The sequence below is a fragment of the Parambassis ranga genome, chromosome 5, assembly GCF_900634625.1.
Source record: "Parambassis ranga chromosome 5, fParRan2.1, whole genome shotgun sequence".
In the NCBI taxonomy this organism is placed as follows: Eukaryota; Metazoa; Chordata; class Actinopteri; family Ambassidae; genus Parambassis; species Parambassis ranga.
The window spans coordinates 24,410,384-24,428,007 of record NC_041026.1 but is presented as its reverse complement, the minus strand read 5'-3'; the positions used below and the strand labels follow the sequence as shown (position 1 = coordinate 24,428,007).

The 17,624-nt window shown below is 40.0% G+C and overlaps 1 protein-coding gene and 2 non-coding genes across 4 annotated transcripts; all 3 read right to left on the bottom strand.

The window, feature by feature from the left end:
* Positions 1-1,147: 1,147 nt before the first annotated feature.
* Positions 1,148-17,429, bottom strand: eogt (EGF domain-specific O-linked N-acetylglucosamine (GlcNAc) transferase). 2 transcript variants are annotated; one of them, XM_028406080.1, is made up of 16 exons: positions 17,355-17,429; positions 15,911-16,163; positions 15,575-15,675; positions 15,272-15,380; positions 14,967-15,061; positions 14,780-14,884; positions 8,917-9,023; positions 8,649-8,752; positions 8,073-8,165; positions 7,801-7,872; positions 6,910-6,996; positions 3,902-3,970; positions 3,570-3,631; positions 3,293-3,412; positions 2,810-2,912; positions 1,148-2,529 (listed from the first exon to the last, which is right to left on the bottom strand). In XM_028406080.1, the coding sequence occupies exons 2-16, from the start codon at positions 16,112-16,114 to the stop codon at positions 2,383-2,385; spliced, it is 1,578 nt and encodes a 525-aa protein (XP_028261881.1). In that variant the 5' UTR covers positions 16,115-16,163; positions 17,355-17,429; the 3' UTR covers positions 1,148-2,382. The 2 variants fall into 2 exon arrangements, with proteins under 2 accessions (XP_028261881.1, XP_028261880.1); XM_028406079.1 differs by having other exon boundaries at positions 17,302-17,422.
* On the bottom strand, positions 5,298-5,369 carry trnae-cuc (transfer RNA glutamic acid (anticodon CUC)). Its single transcript has one exon. It is a non-coding gene; the product is annotated as a tRNA-Glu (tRNA).
* Positions 5,717-5,788, bottom strand: trnae-cuc (transfer RNA glutamic acid (anticodon CUC)). Its single transcript has one exon. It is a non-coding gene; the product is annotated as a tRNA-Glu (tRNA).
* Positions 17,430-17,624: the final 195 nt, after the last annotated feature.

The following is a 17,624-nucleotide window of genomic DNA, read 5'->3' as shown; positions in this document are numbered from 1 at the left end:
CTTCATCATAACCAAGGGCAAAACTTAAGTAACTGCACATTTCTGGGGGGAAGCACGTCATTATGCCAGCTATGGTCAACTTCCATAAGGGACCCGGAGCAGAAAATGTGAGGCCTGTTTGTTAATGACAGGTGAAAGTGTGTCTGTAACACCATTAATTACTGCTGGACGCGCGGTGCGCCCAGGCGGCCAATCAAGCGAGTTATTCCACACCGCACCGAGAGGAGGTTTATCTAACTTTGTACAGTTTGCTCACGCTTCATGCTTTCAGTCAAATATAGTTTGGGTAATCAGACGTGTTCCGCACCTTCTCCTGGCCTCTCTCAAACTTCAAACTCAAATCTTCCGACCAGGATACAACCAGCACCCTTGGTTTTTGCGCTGAAAGCCTGACTTGGGTCTTCGATTCGGAGCGGCTGTGAAGGTTAATGAGAACAGACATCTTGGTTCCTCAGCTTTTGATCCCTCTGCATAGAGATTCTTCATTTCTTTACGAGGTCACTGGCAGTAACCCGAGCAGGGCCATAAATAGTGTCCATCCCAGACAGGCCCGGTGTCTGTCAATACTCAGAAAGTTCAGACACAACATCCGTAAAGAGCGCACAGCAGCACCACTGCTGACATCAAACTTGTGATACTGGAGGAAACGCTTTTTTTAAAAAAAAAAAAAGATTGTCTTTTTATGACCTATTGGGTATTTTTGTGAATAAATTATGCTCACTCCTTGCGACGACGAACAAAGTCTGTCAGAGACGATCACACGGTGCGGGGTACAGATTCGGCTTCATGTATGGTGTTGTACTGCCCCCATGTGGTTGTTCTGCGTCACTGCTAACTCGGGTAATTTTTGAGGTCATCCAGATTTATTACTGTGACAGTAAAAACTGAACAAGTGCCCTTTTGCGAAGAGCCCTTTCTCTCCTTAGACCTGAACTCACTAAAATAATGAAACCCACAGCAAAGAGCTGTCTGGCATCAGCAAGAACTGGCAAGACAGAGACTTCATTTTTCCCCTCTCCAAGGTCAGACTTCAAAAGATGACTGATTAAATTAAGATGAATTAAATCTCTGATGCTTGATGCAGCCTACACAGATATGCTTCAGCATTTTTTAGTATTATTTATTTCAAAATATTACACAGCTGCTGAATATGAAATTGAAATACTAGTCTAGCAAATCCCAGACCAAAAAGGTCTGACTCAGTCCAACTCTCTTTCATTGATAAATAAAACATCAAGCTCACATGGAGGCCAGGAAATAAGAATATGATCCTCTGCTAGGTCATAGTACTCTTGTGCATTGCATTAGTCTATGAGCACTGTGCTCATTCCCTTCCGACAAGTTTATTGTAAAATATATAACTGACAGTATCCAAAAGGCTTTATGAAAAGAAGAGCTCCCTCATCATGTGACCTCACTGGCAGTGACAGTTTCTAAGCTAAAATACAAATTAATTCATAATGAAACAAACATCAGTAAAAAATGGTATGCCATGAAACAAATACAACACATGCTTAAATAACATATATGACAAATGTCAAGGAAACCATGTAAACCTTACACATGGATATAAAGATAAAAAGCTAGTTAAATAACTATGATATTTGGAACAAAAGAAACCATATTATCATTGCATTTGGAGTGTTGGATTTTACTTACATGTAGTAATAATAATATATGTGTTCAATACTTATTCTTAATGTGTTCAACAGCATTACTGCATGTATGAACAATAATACTGATATAAAGAAAATCCCTCTTGGCAGGAATGATGACTAACATACGTATTGTCTTTTTAGTGTGGTTCTGATTAACATAACACCACAATGATTTCAATGTGAGACTATTAAAAAAAGTGCAGTGTGCAACTGCATGTGAGATTCCAGCAGGTGAACACTGAATCATATTAGACTGATTTATGCTGGATGTACTCAGAAACTCTGGTGTGACTGTCAGCACCACTCAAAGAGCGTGCATCAGCGTGACACTGATCAAATAGGAAAAGATGTGAAAGAATGTCAGAACAGCTGCCCATTTACTAACTTCGTTGACATGGAATAAAGTAGACGCAGTGTAGATAATTAAGAAACATCGGACATATCTTATATTCCTCCTAGATGCTTTGGCAGCGAACGCCTCGTCTTTCAACTGATTTGACACTAACAGAGTGAAAGTTGTTTAACTCCAGCTTTCACTCATTCAGACCATCAAAGTGCCTGAGAGAGGTTGACAAATACCCCATGGCATGACTGAGATTTACTCGTGAATGAGGTAACTTTAAAAACAAATACCTTGATATTTACTCTGCCAGTTTGATGAGGTCTTTTTCATCACAACATAGCATCCTCACATTAGTAGCTCATCAGCAGCAACTCAGAGACTCTAGAGTTCATCGTGAAGAACACGACGCTGCCATTTAGGATGCTGTGTGACGTAACTGGCTGCCTCCAACATAATCCTCATGAACTCTCCCACATCAAATGAGTAGTTGGTAAACTTTGGATGGTCCCCAAGGGTAGGATGGTGTCCCTGAGGAAAGCAATAGAGACATATATTTATACAGTTTAAATACACAAAATATACACATATAAGTATGTGTGTTGTTAGGCTATCTGTGCACTCAGTAGATGCAGGTATAAGACATAGAAACAAAGGAAATGGAAAAAAGTCTGTACATTTGTTCTCCGCTACCTATATCTGCAGATAATTAAATGTTAAGTGTTTGTGAGATTTGTAAGATAAGTGAGAATTCAGAAAGATCCAGTTGAGGTATTTCAGAGCTAATGGTTTGTACGGGAGTTTCCCCTACCTTGTCCTGTGGGAGCACTTTGTCCATTTTCTGCCAAGTCACGTATCGAATACCCCGCAGCCGAGCCAAATCTCGATAGCAGCTCTCATCCTGACAGTTATATCTGAGAGGGACAGATGCAGACACTTTATCTCCTGCTCTCCTTAGTCCTCCTCTCTTAACCCCACTCCTTCTCTATGTTTTGTTCTCTCTCACACTGTATTCTCACTCTGTACCAAAAAAATCCACACAAAACTCTTCCACATGTTCCTACACACACACACACACACACACACACACACAAGTGCTCTCTCTCCAATCACTTCCCCTGTCCAGGATTGCCAGAAGTGATGAACGCCTGGTTAATTGGGCAGTATTTCACAGTCAAACACCAAGCGCGTGAGGGGTACTTGGGACAGAATATGCTGCCAAACCCATTGCTCTTTCAGCTCCTCTGCTAAATTTTCAGGCATACACACATCTGGACAACAAAATACCCCTCACAGTTCAAAGATGACAGCCCAGTCAGGAAGGAAGAGGAGGTGTGTGAGACCGGCTCCGTGCATCCCTATAAATATGTCAGAGTTGTGGGTGATCCTCAGCTGCTCTAGGAAGGAAACATCCCTGAATGACAGACAGGGAGTTACACATCAGTCATCGTGCAGTCACTGTGTAAACACTGTCACTATTACACTTTCTCTATTCCTGTACAGAACTGTCTTGACCAATGCTAAGTAGCACTGAATACCTCCTGTTATGGCGAGTACATTATATAACTCACTTGTATTTGTAGTCCACCACTTTGACCTCAAGTAAAGGCACAGTCTTGAGGGCATTTGCCAGCTGTAACAACAACAAAGGGACATGTTCTGTGATCAATGAGAGAGCAAAGAAATGCGGTCAGTGACAATATAAATCACAGCTCGTTTTTTAACTTGCACTGTTTATAGCAAATAAGATTTTAAACAGGCACTTAACAGAGGTGGGCAGTAAATCAATGGTGCATGAGGGAGGAGGAGGGTCTGAGTGAGCTGGAGGTGTATAAAATAAAGAGACAGAAACAGGGGGCAGGATGCAGAATCAGGCAGAAAGGTAAGGTGGTGCTAAACTCACCTCGACTTGGTTTAGTATTCTTCTGTATTCTGTACTGCGAGCCAGCAGGGTGACACGAACACGCCTCTCCTGAAAACAGCAATGCACCCAATAATCAATCAGCCAAGGACAGAAAAGATAGCGGATGGAAAAACGCAGTGCTCATTTAGAATAACTTGAAACATTCTACATCATATGTCTCTTATGTAGAATGTAGTAGTCTGGGTAAATAGAAGAAAATCACAGTCATTTTAAAATAGGAAAAAAACAGCTTTTTTGACGTACTCTTATTAGTTTTCATAGTACATTTATCAAACATTCTTTCTACGGAACAGTCTTCTACTGCCACCTTGTGTTTATACTAAGTATTAGTAGTAAAATATGGAATTAATAATACAAAGTAAATTCAGCTATCACCTGTCAATACATGATAACTACAACAGCTGAAACAGTGTGCTGCATTAGGAAGAAAAGACCTCCTTTCTCCTTTTATACAAATACTTTACTGAAAAACATGCCATTCTGAACAAGACCAGAATTAAGCAAATTATAATGATGGGTAGATAGGAGGAGAGGGAGAGGAGAGGCAAATGAAAAGGACACAAAAGCGGAGAGCAGCAGCATGAGTTTCAGGTTGATGCCATTAATCTAGGGATGAAAGGAGGAGCTGGGTACAGGGTCAGGGCCAAAAGCACCTTTCATTCATTCGCTGGCCTGCTATCGTCAACAGCACCACATCTCACTCAAAAGCCTCTTAGCATATAACCAGAGAGAGATATGAATACAAAATGAGCTGCTCCACAGGGAGGAAGAAGTTATTGGCTTTGCTGGCCATAAAGATATAGTCAATCACTTTAAACCTGGCACCATAGAGCATGTACAAGAAGTTTTGGAGAGTTATAGATGAAAAAAATGAATAAGAGGGTGAGTGCACAGCTGTGACAATACAAGTGTGCATGCACATTAAGAATGTGTGTACTCTTTCACAGAAGGATCTACAGCATCCTGTAACTCAAGTGGTGTCAAGTCATCACACTTAACCTAATCTGTCTACTGGGCCATGCCAAAACTGAAGTGTATACAACATCTTATGATTAGTAAGGTCACTACCATTGATGCTGCAAAATATCCACAATCAGTCCAGTCATACAAACATGTATGCCAACTGCCCTGGTTAGGAATCTAAAGCAACATAACACGAGATACATTCCCCCTGTGATGTACACACACATCACATTTATGGCAGCTTCAGTGACTTTAGTATATAAAATAACTGCAACAGTAAGATCTGATGATTAGCTGAAGTCTGCCTGTGTGCCTTTTTACAGGTGGAATTTGTCAAAACCATCACTGTATGCAGCTAGCAGCACAAGTATATACATAGCTCTGTAGACAGGAATGTAGGAAAAACAACTATTTCCCTGACCGGGAATCGAACCCGGGCCGCGGCGGTGAGAGCGCCGAATCCTAACCACTAGACCACCAGGGACTGTCATATACACCAATAATGGCTTACAAACTTTCTTCATAAACTGAGGCAATCTATTAAACAGTTCATTTGTGTGTATGCACACAGAGCATGCATGTAGTCCCTTTACAAAAATTCACTTGAAGTAATCATAGCTGTGGCTAAGCAATATTTTTTTACATTTTAAGACATTAAGCCAACATTTATAATTGTATATAGCTGTATATAGCTTGGAGAAAAACAATGATGGACAGATCATGAGACTTGTGAGGGTCAGGTGGTATTTTTTTCAAAACGATCAATGCACACAGCTTGCATTTGTAGATATCCACGTAGTTTTAAGGCAGAAATACCAAAAAAACAAAAGATTCCCTGACCGGGAATCGAACCCGGGCCGCGGCGGTGAGAGCGCCGAATCCTAACCACTAGACCACCAGGGAGCTACATAACATTCACACTACAACAAACTTGTTGGAAAGTTTGTATTGTGTGAGCACATTATCAAAAAGAGGACTACAGTCATATTTCTGCTACTTTCAAATACAAAAAAAAATACAACTTTTTTTACTTACAATCTTAATTTATAAACTGAGACAATCTATCACACAAAAAACTTTTTGTATGTGGCATTTGTTTCTTGTTACCACTGTGCCACCTGTTCCTTTCACTCGTGCTATTTTAGTTCAAGCGTTAAGAACACTAAACCAAGTGTGTAAATGTGTTAGCTTGTAGGCCTCTGCTGATCTTGTTTAGCACTAATGGCCTTCTTTTACTGAGGTAGCCTAGAATCATCACTGAATTATTGTGGTTTTTACACTTAAAGCACCTGAAGAAACGTTTAAAGCTCTTGAAAACAGATGGTTTTACATGTTCAAAACAGAAAATTGATACACACTTCACTACTTAATCCAGTCCGGTGATTTCCTTCTTACCTGGAAGAATGTAATTTCTATTCATAACAGCACAATGGCAATCAACTGGCAGACACTTGAATCCTGATATATGTAATCGAACAGGTTGAATATCTCACAGCCGTGATTTGTTAGTCAAAGTCCTGTTATCACTTTGTGTTGTTGCTTTTTTCACACTTGCTACTTTGGTAAATGCATTAAAGGGCAAATTAATACATGTTGCCCCTCTCTGTGAAGTTGTCTATCTGCTTATTTTCCATCCTTGTGGCCTATGTTCATATCTTATTCATAAAAATACAGTGTGCATGCAGTTCAAAGGCTCTTGTATAGAAACCATCGTCATATAGCACATCTGCACTAAACATTCTAAGAATCTCTCTAAAAGGAAATTCTATTAGAGCATGGATCACACTGAGCACACTCAAAAGAACAGGATATGGTGTGCTCTTCACTCTTCTTACCCTTCTTGCTGCACATTGAGTCCACAAAAGAGACTGTAAGCAGCTAGTTTTACTGTTTGGTCAGTGACTGTAAGCATCTTAAGTTAAATTATTTACTACCTTTGCTATTTAAGTGTTCATGAATCTCTGCCCAGCTCACATAAACATGATTCTAATAACTAATGTGTTTTATCAAGACAGTCTTCCTACCTTTGGCCCATCTTGCTGGATGTTCAGCCGATGAAGGACGTGCTGGGAGAATGCCCTGAACATTCCTTCACTGGAGCAATCTGAGATCTGCCATCAACACCACATAAAGAGTCCATTTCACTCACAAATTCAATTTATTTCTTTCATCCATTTAATATGAAAGGCTGCATCCAAGTATGTATCAAGTCATGCGAAAATGTATTTTTTAGAAAGTCTACTGAATAAAAATGAACTGAAGGCTAATTGAATCTGGCAACACTGGTGCACAACTGCATAAGATTATGGTGGAAAAAATGGTGCACACTGGAAGTCTAACAACTGTAAACATATTTCATAACCTTTCCAGAATGAATATCATATAAGCCTCAAGTATTAGAGTCTCTCTCTCTCTCTCTCTCTCTCTATATATATATATATATATATATATATATATATATATATATATATATATATATATATATATATATATATATACACACACTCCTGCACTGTGACTGTAAATGTGAGCACATGAATATAAACATGATATGTGCTGCAGGGGCAATCAAAAGCATCAGCTTGAGACTAACCTATCAATATTTCACACCTCAAGGCTAGAACCACAGGACAACACATATTTACACAGAATCATCTTTATAGCAATCTCCTTGAAATTATCATTTAAATAACATAAGCACTTCCTGAGCTTTTGAATATATCACATAAATATTTGACCTAAACTGCATGTTTATGACTAAACTGGTTATCAATGAATGATAAAAAGAAATCCATCACAGAATGTGTGATAAAAACATGGGATTCTAAATACAAACAACATACTGAAAATTGAAAATGCATTATTTTAAATAATAGTTGCACATGAAAGACACATACACATGAGGGCAAACTTACAACAGGTGTGTTGTAAAAAAGGCCATATCTCATTCTTGGAAGAAGGGAGAAGAAGGCATCCTTGAAACACACCTATGGACAAGTGGAAATACATCACTGAAGAGAGCATACATCACGGCAAAGGAATGAGAATATGTCACGACACAAATATACAGAACAGGCATACATAAAATAGCCATACAATGGAAATTAAGTTTAAAACATGTACATACGGATTTCTTTAAGCCAGAAGATTATTAGTGAAAACAACCAAGAGTGGAGATTACACCTACTCGTTTTGAGTCATAGGTCTTCAAGTGGATGATATCATTGTCTGAGAAGGCTCTCCATGTTTCACTGAACAGATCTCCATAGTCATACAAACTCTAATAAAAGAAAATCAGAAAAAAGGTAAACAAATAGTCAATTAATGTTACAATACAAATGTTTTCAAACACTCATTCATGACAACCAACAGGAATTATATGTTTGGAGGACACATTCACATTTAATAAGTCCATTTGGACCAACTGATTACAATTTGTATGGTTTAAAGTATAATGTTCTATATATTGTTGTTATATTATTTTATATATATATATATAAAATGGGATTAAACAATAATGATACTTTAATGAGAATTATCTGGTGCCTTTAACACTGTGCAATTTGTAATGAACGGTCACTGGTCTGATTTTATTTTGATGGCTTAATAAAAGCATGGCATTACATTTATCTTATTTTGCTCTGGAGTTCAAAATAAATGTTGTTATAATTTGTAATACCTGGTAATAACAGACACAATCTGATTTATGAGAATGAATAAATACACTTACAGATTGCACCCTCCTCCTTATTGCATCACTCACCGTATCCCACATGATGATGTTTATGTCTGAGCTGAAGGAGTTGTTAATGTGCTGTGAGATGTAAAGGTTGACAAAGTCGCAGAAATGGTGGTACATGTTCACCCCTGTTCGGGAAAAAAAACACACCATTATATTTTCCTCAGGACTGAAAGTGGAAAAGAAGAAGAACTGTGAACAACCTCTGTGTTTTCTATCTATGTATGACTATGCATTTTGATTTTTCTATTATAGAGTGTTACAATAGTTAAGGTAAATCTTTGTTACTTACCAGCATCCAGTTTCATGAAAACAGTTGGTTTTTCAATTATGATGTCACAGTGTCCATCCTCTATGGGATTAAAGTCAAGCTCCGTGTATGTCTGCAGCTCAGCATACCTACAAAAAAAACAATGCACTATTGTAAGCATAACTATAAAAATAATTTTTCATGTGGAAGGGTGGAAAACGTAAACAGTGTGCAAATCATAGACTTCTTTTTAGTGATACAGACTGCATTAAATAAAAAATCCAACCAAAGATAATTATAGACTGAGCCATTAGATGATGCATGGTCACTGAGCATGAAAAAGATTTTTATAAGACTTTAAGTGACAAAATGAAACATTGTATAAACTCTAAACCAGGGGTCTCAAACTCAACTTACCCCGGGGCCCGCTGGGGGTAGAGTCTGGGTGAGGCTGGGCCGCATTAAGGGCGCATTAAAAAAAGGGTTTCAAATATTCCAAAAAATTACAACTGGTCCAATCGTCTCAATCTTTATTAATAACAGGTCAGAATAGGGATGCAAATTATTGATTAATTCAATAATCGTTAGTTGAATGACCTTATCGATCGATTAACGATTAATTGATAAGCAGCGATTTTCCTGGGCCTGAATTTCCCTTAGTTTCACTAAGACTAAAAGCTAAACATTGTCATATTCCTTAATGAGTGATTTGCTGTACCTTTGGAGATACAGTACAGACAATGACATTTATGTAAGCTAGTATAACAAAATCTATTGTGAATAGAAATTAAATAAAATATGTCAAGCTGCTTTAACATGAAAATAAGTTGTTCACTGGCTCCTCACACAGACACATGTCCAGGAGTCAGGCGTGTGCGCAGCTTGTTTACAGTGAGGGCAGCTACTGAGAACAGGTGTTCTATTCATCAGCATCCTGATTAAAAAGAAAGAAAGAAACTCCAAGTACTTCATGTGAGCTGCGTATTCACACAAGCACAAATGGAAATGCTGTTTAACACGCGGCAGTCTCCTACTTTGATCCATTCTGGGACTATATTCTGACGGAGCACTGCTACATGCGCACTGAGATCATGCAGCACCTGAAAACAAACACCGTCAACATGCACCAGCATGGCTAGGCTGCTGAGAACTGTCCAACAGACAGCGCGTCACTTGGCACAGTTTTCAATGCGCGCTCTCATTCCGCTGGTGCAGTACACTCACAGGTGTGTGCGCACGCCTGTGTGTGTGTGTCAGGGGGGCGGAACTCCTCTGCAGCGGAGAAATGTGCGAGCATGCAGAGACAGAAACGACACACCGAGGGGAACAGAGGCTGCCACTCCTCAAAAAAAATTCAAACTAAATATCAGAGAAATACTGACGGGGGAATTAATAATAAAAATAAAATGCACAGGGCGAGCCTCAGCAAATAAGTGTGTGTGAGAAAAATGTGCGGGCCACACTAACACTAAACTTTGATGTCAAGTGGGGGGCCACAAAATATCGGCCCGCGGGCCGCTACTTTGAGACCCCTGCTCTAAACTCTTAACTTTCAGCAGAGCTATGCTGCTATAGGCCTACACTGTTGGGGGACACAAATATGATCTACTAAGCAGGCCCCTGTCCCCCTCAACCCCTTTTACTACTTCATACTTCATACTAGTGATTCACGTCATTAACTGTTTGCTCTGCTCTGCATGCTGACCTGCTGTCTGGCCTCTGATCATACCAATGATTATTGCCAACTTTGACAGTTAACTTCATCAGAAAAGAATAACTGATATTTAGAATCACAAATATGAAATTATTTGCAAATTCAAAGAATGACCAAGCATTTAAAGTCACTGCTGCATCCCCTTATACAGAAGTAGGTAACAAAACACAAAAACATTCGAGCCAGCCAGGAGTCGAACCTAGAATCTTCTGATCCGTAGTCAGACGCGTTATCCATTGCGCCAAGGCTAGCGCCCATGTGTCGACGTTGATGCCACAAATCGCGCCACAAATCGCGCCGAGAGCGCCGGTTCGAATCCCGCTAGGTGCGTTAATATTTTGCACTGAAATTACGCGAAACATATCGGTCGTTGTATGACATTTTACCGAGGTGACGTTATAATTAAAAACAAAGCGAAAGGAGAGTGATGCACACCGTTTGTATGTGACAAATTTCACGTGTCATTTGCTGTAATAGTCCAATTGCACATGCATGCATTGAATGGGATAAATGCAGTCTGCTCGCTGTTTAGCTAATATGGAAAGAGCTTGAGAGGAACAGGATTGCATACAATAATTGTATCCTTAGTAACAAGCTGTAATGTGTTAATCTGCATTTTTCTTAACATCCTTTTTTGTATACCGACCTTGTCTGCAATATAAGGCTCATCAATGGCTCCAGACTCTTGATTAACCCCCACAAACCCAAATATATAAGAACAATGGAAAAAAACCTTATTGTTATTACCATTTCAGTAACTTTTTGGGGGGAATATTGCTCACATTGAGCACATGTAAAGGACCAGTAGGAGTTTATTTGCAGTCTTTACTGCTCATAAAGCCTCTTAATATTCGTCTAAATTCATATTTGGATAAACATCATTTTTTATCAAAGTATTTTGTGAAATTAAATGGTATTTACAAACACTGAAATCAGACTGTATTTACAAATCCTGTAAAAACCGAACAAAAGCTTTTGTAATGTTTATAGCCTCATTTAATTGTGATAAAGGCAGATTCACAGTTTTAAGAATCCACACATTCCAGAGGTCAAACAATACTGTCTGGCAGACCTGTTGTTCAATCTACTATCATTCTATGAAGCTGTACATGCCCAACTACCTGAACATTATTATTATTAACTGAATTACACAGAGGGGGAAACTGATACGAAACTGATACCAAAAGAATGTGTTTGTTTACACTATATACACACTGATATACACTGCAGCAAAGATGCTGCGCTGGTGGCAGGATGCTGCAGTGAAGCAGATGCCGGGCTGGCCTCAAGATTCAGAGAAGAGATGGGGGTCTGTCTCCCCCAAACACCAGCTGCCTTTTAAACCTGGCCATGCTGCTGTATTGGCTGGCACGGTAAAGCTGTGCAGGTTGTCCCCTGCAGCCATGGTCAAGAGAGCTTCTCTCTGAGGTGTGGATGGCTTTGGAGACTCAATGGCTTGCTGAAGCACCTCGGTCTCCCGAGCCCGACTCTGCTTGTTGTACCTGAAAAAAACAACAACAACAAAACAGTAGTTTTACAGAAGCAATATATTCCACAAATACAGCTGACATGGTTCACATGTCACATGATTTACTCACCGTCATGCCAGCATTGCTGTGTTCACCTCAGGCAGCTGGATGGTGGTCTCAGCCATCACACAGGCTTTGTTGGCAACACACTGGTGTATGCTGATGAAGAGTCTCAGTCATCCAGGTCATAATCATAGAGATGATTGAAGCAAGGCAAGGACTTAGAGTTTTCTTGAATGGAGTCGAACAGGTCTGGCTGCCCTTGGGACCCGATGAAACACCTGGAAAATTAAGGCAGTGTGAAATATAGCAGTAAAAGATAAGTGTACATGCTAGTTTGAAAAATAATGACCAGATATTACAGTAGCTGTCTTATAATTCACAATTATAAAGCCTGCAGTGAGTGGAGGTGCTGTGGCAGATGCACCAGTGAGTGGAGGAGCATCCAGCAAGGGGACAGTGCCGTCCTCAAACTCCTCTGGCTCCAGCAAAGCGTAGCCTGTCTGGTCATATAGATACTCCACCCCATAAGCTCTCCTGAAAATCATACACACAAACACATCAAATCATATGTCATGTACTAATATATGCACTAAACCTAAATACAAATGAGTTTTTCCAGACATTAGGAAACTGTACCAGTGTATTTCCTTGGTGGTGTGTAGTCCACCAGCTTCAGGATCCATGTCTGTCAGTAACTAGTCCTAAAAGAACAACAATAGAAGAACAAGGAGGAGAAGCATAATGTTTATCAGAACACTAAGAGAGAGTTCCTCACTTTAACACAAAACAATAATTTAATTATAACAACTACATGATCATAGGATATTGAAAACCAATACAGTGATGCTATGACACAGTAATACTACACTACACTGCAGTAATAAAAGTCCATTGAAAGTTACGCTAACTGAAGACAAAGAGAGAGCTAACTAAAGCTAACAATAACAAGAGGCTTGTCTGTAGCTGATTAGCCGAAGCTAACGCTGTAAATGGAAATGTTTGCTAAAACACACTAAATGTAGCGTTCTCCCAGTCAAATGCTTTATAGGTGTAAACAACACAGAGGCCAGTCTATGATCAATTATTCCATCTGAGCCGTCGGTAACTGTGAATTTATCCTAGCCAGTAGAGCACCGGCTAGGTACGTTCATACATACATTGCTACACAAACGTAGCGCTTTACAATCACATACCAGCATGTACACAACGACACTCACTCACCGACACGTCGGAATCTCCGCGACACGTCGGAATCTCCGGTAGAAATTAATCTTGCAGACGGTTACTGGGGTAAATTATCCTGATAGCCGTCCACGGCGACGTAGCTCGGTAAAAGGCAATGACGAAGCCATAGCAACAGCGTCGTGACCGGGCCACATCCGCCTCAAGCAGTGGTCCGAGCTGTGATTGGCCGGCTCGTTGCCAGGGGCGGGGGCTGGCGAATCGTGGTAGAGGGCAGCTCTGTCATTGGTCAATTCGTGGTCAATTCGTGGTAGCACTCGGCCTCGTGGTTGGCCGTCGGCGGAGGTAGGCGGGAGCTGGCGAATCGTGGTAGAGGGCGGCTCCGTCATTGGTCAATTCGTGGTAGATTCGTGGTAGCACTCGGCCTCGCGATTGGCTGTAGGAGGAGGCGGCTTGCTCGACACACGGGCGGCCGGAATGGCTCCTGTTTGAAAAACGGCAGGAATGACAGGAATGCCCCCCTCCCTTCCAATAAGGGGAGAGGGAAACTGCCGCTGCTCGCAGCCTATTGTACTCATTAGGTTACTCCTTACGTGCCCTGTGAAACATTAACATATTTGTGTGTTGTGTTTTTTTCAGTTCCTATTATTATTATTATTGTATTGTTGCCATTCTAGCTACATCAAAAAGAATATTTTGGCTTCTAATAGTCCCGCAATCGGTGATTGGTGATCTGCCATTCTACCCTGAGCAAAGGGTATACTTATAGGTCATTTTGACCAGATGTCCTCATAGCTATGTACTATACCCCTCTCATTTCTCAAGAAGCATTCATCTGATCTACATCACACTTGTCAGCTATGTAGCTGCCTGTTGGTGGCATGATGTGTGTTATACAGTTCATTCTGATATCAAACTATACTATGAGGCAGACATAATCTGTATAACTATCAGCTGCCGCGCTGATTAATTTATCACTGCAGTGGTTACATCAAAGCATTGGATGGATAACTGCAGAGTCTGATTATATCAAATGTTTTACAGTGATTTATCCTAGAAACACAGAATCAGTGGTTGATAGCTGTTCTTGTAACTAAAGCACATCTCCAGCCTGTCTTTCCATTTTAAATTAAATCCACATTACAAAAAAGTGTTTGCTGTACTTCCACATAAAATAATTAACATTGTATGTATTTTCAACTATTGAAATGTATAACCAGGCATAGCTGATGTAAGGATGTGTGTTAACCACTGCAAAATGACTCAAAACACTACTACTGGGTCCTATGCCTACACATAAGATCATTAACCTACCATTCACCAATTACTAGAATGTGTAAACCTTGCATGCCAAACCCATGTAAATAATACATTTAAAAAAAATATTTTGACTGTTACTTTCATAAAATTATGTTTTCACACACAAGCAGTTGGCTAATGTTTGGTATTTGCAGGTGTAAATATGAATGTGACTCACCAAGATTGCAAGGGGCTCTTATGATCTCCCTCAGCAGCAAGCTTTTTGTTGTTCAGTCTGCAGTGTCCACCAATCTCTCCTGTCTGGAAGAAATCCTCTTTGTATCTGCAGCAGAAGCACTTTGAGTTTTAAAGTATTCTCATCACTGTCATAATGATTTTTTTTTTTTTTTTTTAATTGCACTGACCTCTCATGACCTCTGCGAGGCTTCCGCAGGTCCAGATAAAGGTTTGTAGCTTTACAGAATCTAGTATAACTACTGCATCTTAATGATGAGTCCCCCTGGAGAGTGATTTGAAAAATGTAGTATTTAATTAAATGTAATAAAACCTTGGAGGCTGTGAGAGTTTTCTTTGTACTATATTTCACTTTGTGTTTTTCTACCATAAATTATTTTGGGTTTATTGTTTGAATGTTGTATCTATTTCTACCTGTTGTTTTTTCCTGTTGACTCAGAGGGCCCGTGGGAACTAAGGAAATGAGCATACTTACTGGCTTGCTGGCCTTGCAGAGTGTTTTGAGCTCGGATAGGCGCTCTTTGACGTAGCCAAAATCAGCCTGCTTCCAGAAAAGCTCCTGGGCTGCATCCAGTGAACGAGCCCTGGCAGATGATAGATTTAGGCAAGCCAGCAAAGCTACAAACTCTTCAATAATATTGTGGGTTAGTAAATCCAATATCTATGAATAAAAGAGTTGGATTAATATAGAGAATCGTGAGCACCTTGCAGCAATGGGCCGCTAAGAATTTAAGAAAAATAAATTGTGTAAACTTAAAGGTAATGTGAAGAACAGTACCATGTAGTGTCAGCTTTGGTACAGATGGGATAGCTAAACCGTTTCACTGGATCACAGTTCTTCTCATAACCCCAGCAAAGAGACAGATCCTGCAGTGCATCCTATTGGAAACACAAGGGTTAAAAACCGAAAGGGTGTGTTTCAGAGAGGGAGACAATTCAGAAAGTCTATTACAAATGTTGTAAAAAAGGTCAACATATATATCACTAGTGTTTTCTGGTACCGTAACCAGGTAGTGTTTCATTCATCCTTCTTAATTTTACTGCAATTACATATGTTTCAGCAAAACACGCAATATTCAAGAAAAATATTTATATATATAAGTTCATATCTTACTTTGAAAGGGCAGAGTGGGTCCAGGTGACACTGCTTGGCAACCCCCTTGTTATTGTTGAAGAAGTAGGGTAAGTGTTCAGGTGGCAGGGAGATCCTGCTGTAGTTGAGCAGCACTGCTGGTGAGGCATGGTTGATGTTTTCAGCCTTCTCAGTGGTGACCACAATGAAGGAAAAAACTATGCCCAGTGCTACCAGGAGCAGCATAGTCAGTACTACAGAGACATATGAAATAGTTTCCTCTCTTCACAGCACACTGAAAGAAGGAGAGAGACAGGGACACAGTCTTACAAGCATGTGGGCACAAGCAAGATTGTGGGAACTGAGCTCCAGGCGGATCTGAGGCCCGAATAAGGAAGGTTCCTGTAGCAGGAAATATTACTGACTTTTTTTCTAACAGTTGCCTGTGCAATAAGAACAGAGAGTGGAGGGGCAAATGTGAGAACTGCTGGCTTCTAATAACCATAATAATATGACCTATGTATGTGGCCAATGCAGGACTGGTATTTGCTTACCAGTCATATTCCATGATCCAAAATGTTTCTTAAAAGTCTCTCACACACAGGAGCTGTTTTACTCCCAATGACTAATGATTGAACATTACAGTGTGACCTTTGTTACTGCAGCAATCACATTGTGCTGTATAACAATGGCTCCCAAACTATTTCACATCTTAAGGAAGGAGAAGGGAAAAGGAAACTGACAATACTGCAGGTTTAGTAACAATAGCGTGGTGACGCTTTCAGTATTAATTAAACAGTCATTAATTAAACATTCAAGCAGGGATTAATTTCAAGGGAGCCAACCAACAGTGAAATTGGTTAAAAGGATTTAAGTAATCACTGTGGCGAAACAACAACCTAAGAAACAGACGGTGTACAGCTTATATAATGGTAAACCAGGGGCAGAGAGGTCCCTCATTGAGTACTGTTAGGTTTACTTTACCAGTTTATAAAAGGCGGGTTTGTTTTTGCAAGCCCTCGTCAAATTTGTTCGTTTGGCGCACCATGTTCAACGTAGGGAGCAATAAAACTTCATTTAGTTAGACTAGTCCACTCCGCTATCAAACTTTAAGCTAGCTTCGCGTGTATTACCGAGTTACTTTATTTCAGCTTTCCTCTGACGTTATAAACCACAAGAAAAGCTAACGCAATAATAACACATTAACAACCTACTCCTTTCTCCGTCCGGTGAAACACACGAAAAACACTTTATTAAAGAAAAGCGAAGTCTGACAGTCAGTGATGTACGGTGGCTAATATGTAGCGTTAGTTCTTCACAAAGACACAGACATGAGACCCCCACACGTTAATCTACCGGTGTGTAAGCATACAGCAAAAAAATCTATTTAAATGCTTCCGCGATACAAAACGTAAATAAGACACGAAACTTACATCACTTGTTGTCTAAAACAGACTGCTGCGAGTTCGTACGGGAGGCAGTTTACCTGAATGCACAGGCAGTTTGCCCCAGACTGAAGAGATGATGTTGCCGGTGGTCGCCATAACACCGGAAACCTTACACCGGTGTGTAATGTGGAGCTGCGGTCACAAGATGGCGCTGTCCACACTTCTTCTCCGATACTGACTGTATTCAATCCACACTAAAAATGTTTTAAACAACCTGTTAGTCATTTTTAAAATAGTTTTACAGAATAGTATCTAAATAATACTTGCAGAGTCATACTTTCATAACTATCAGCCAATAGTTATGAAAT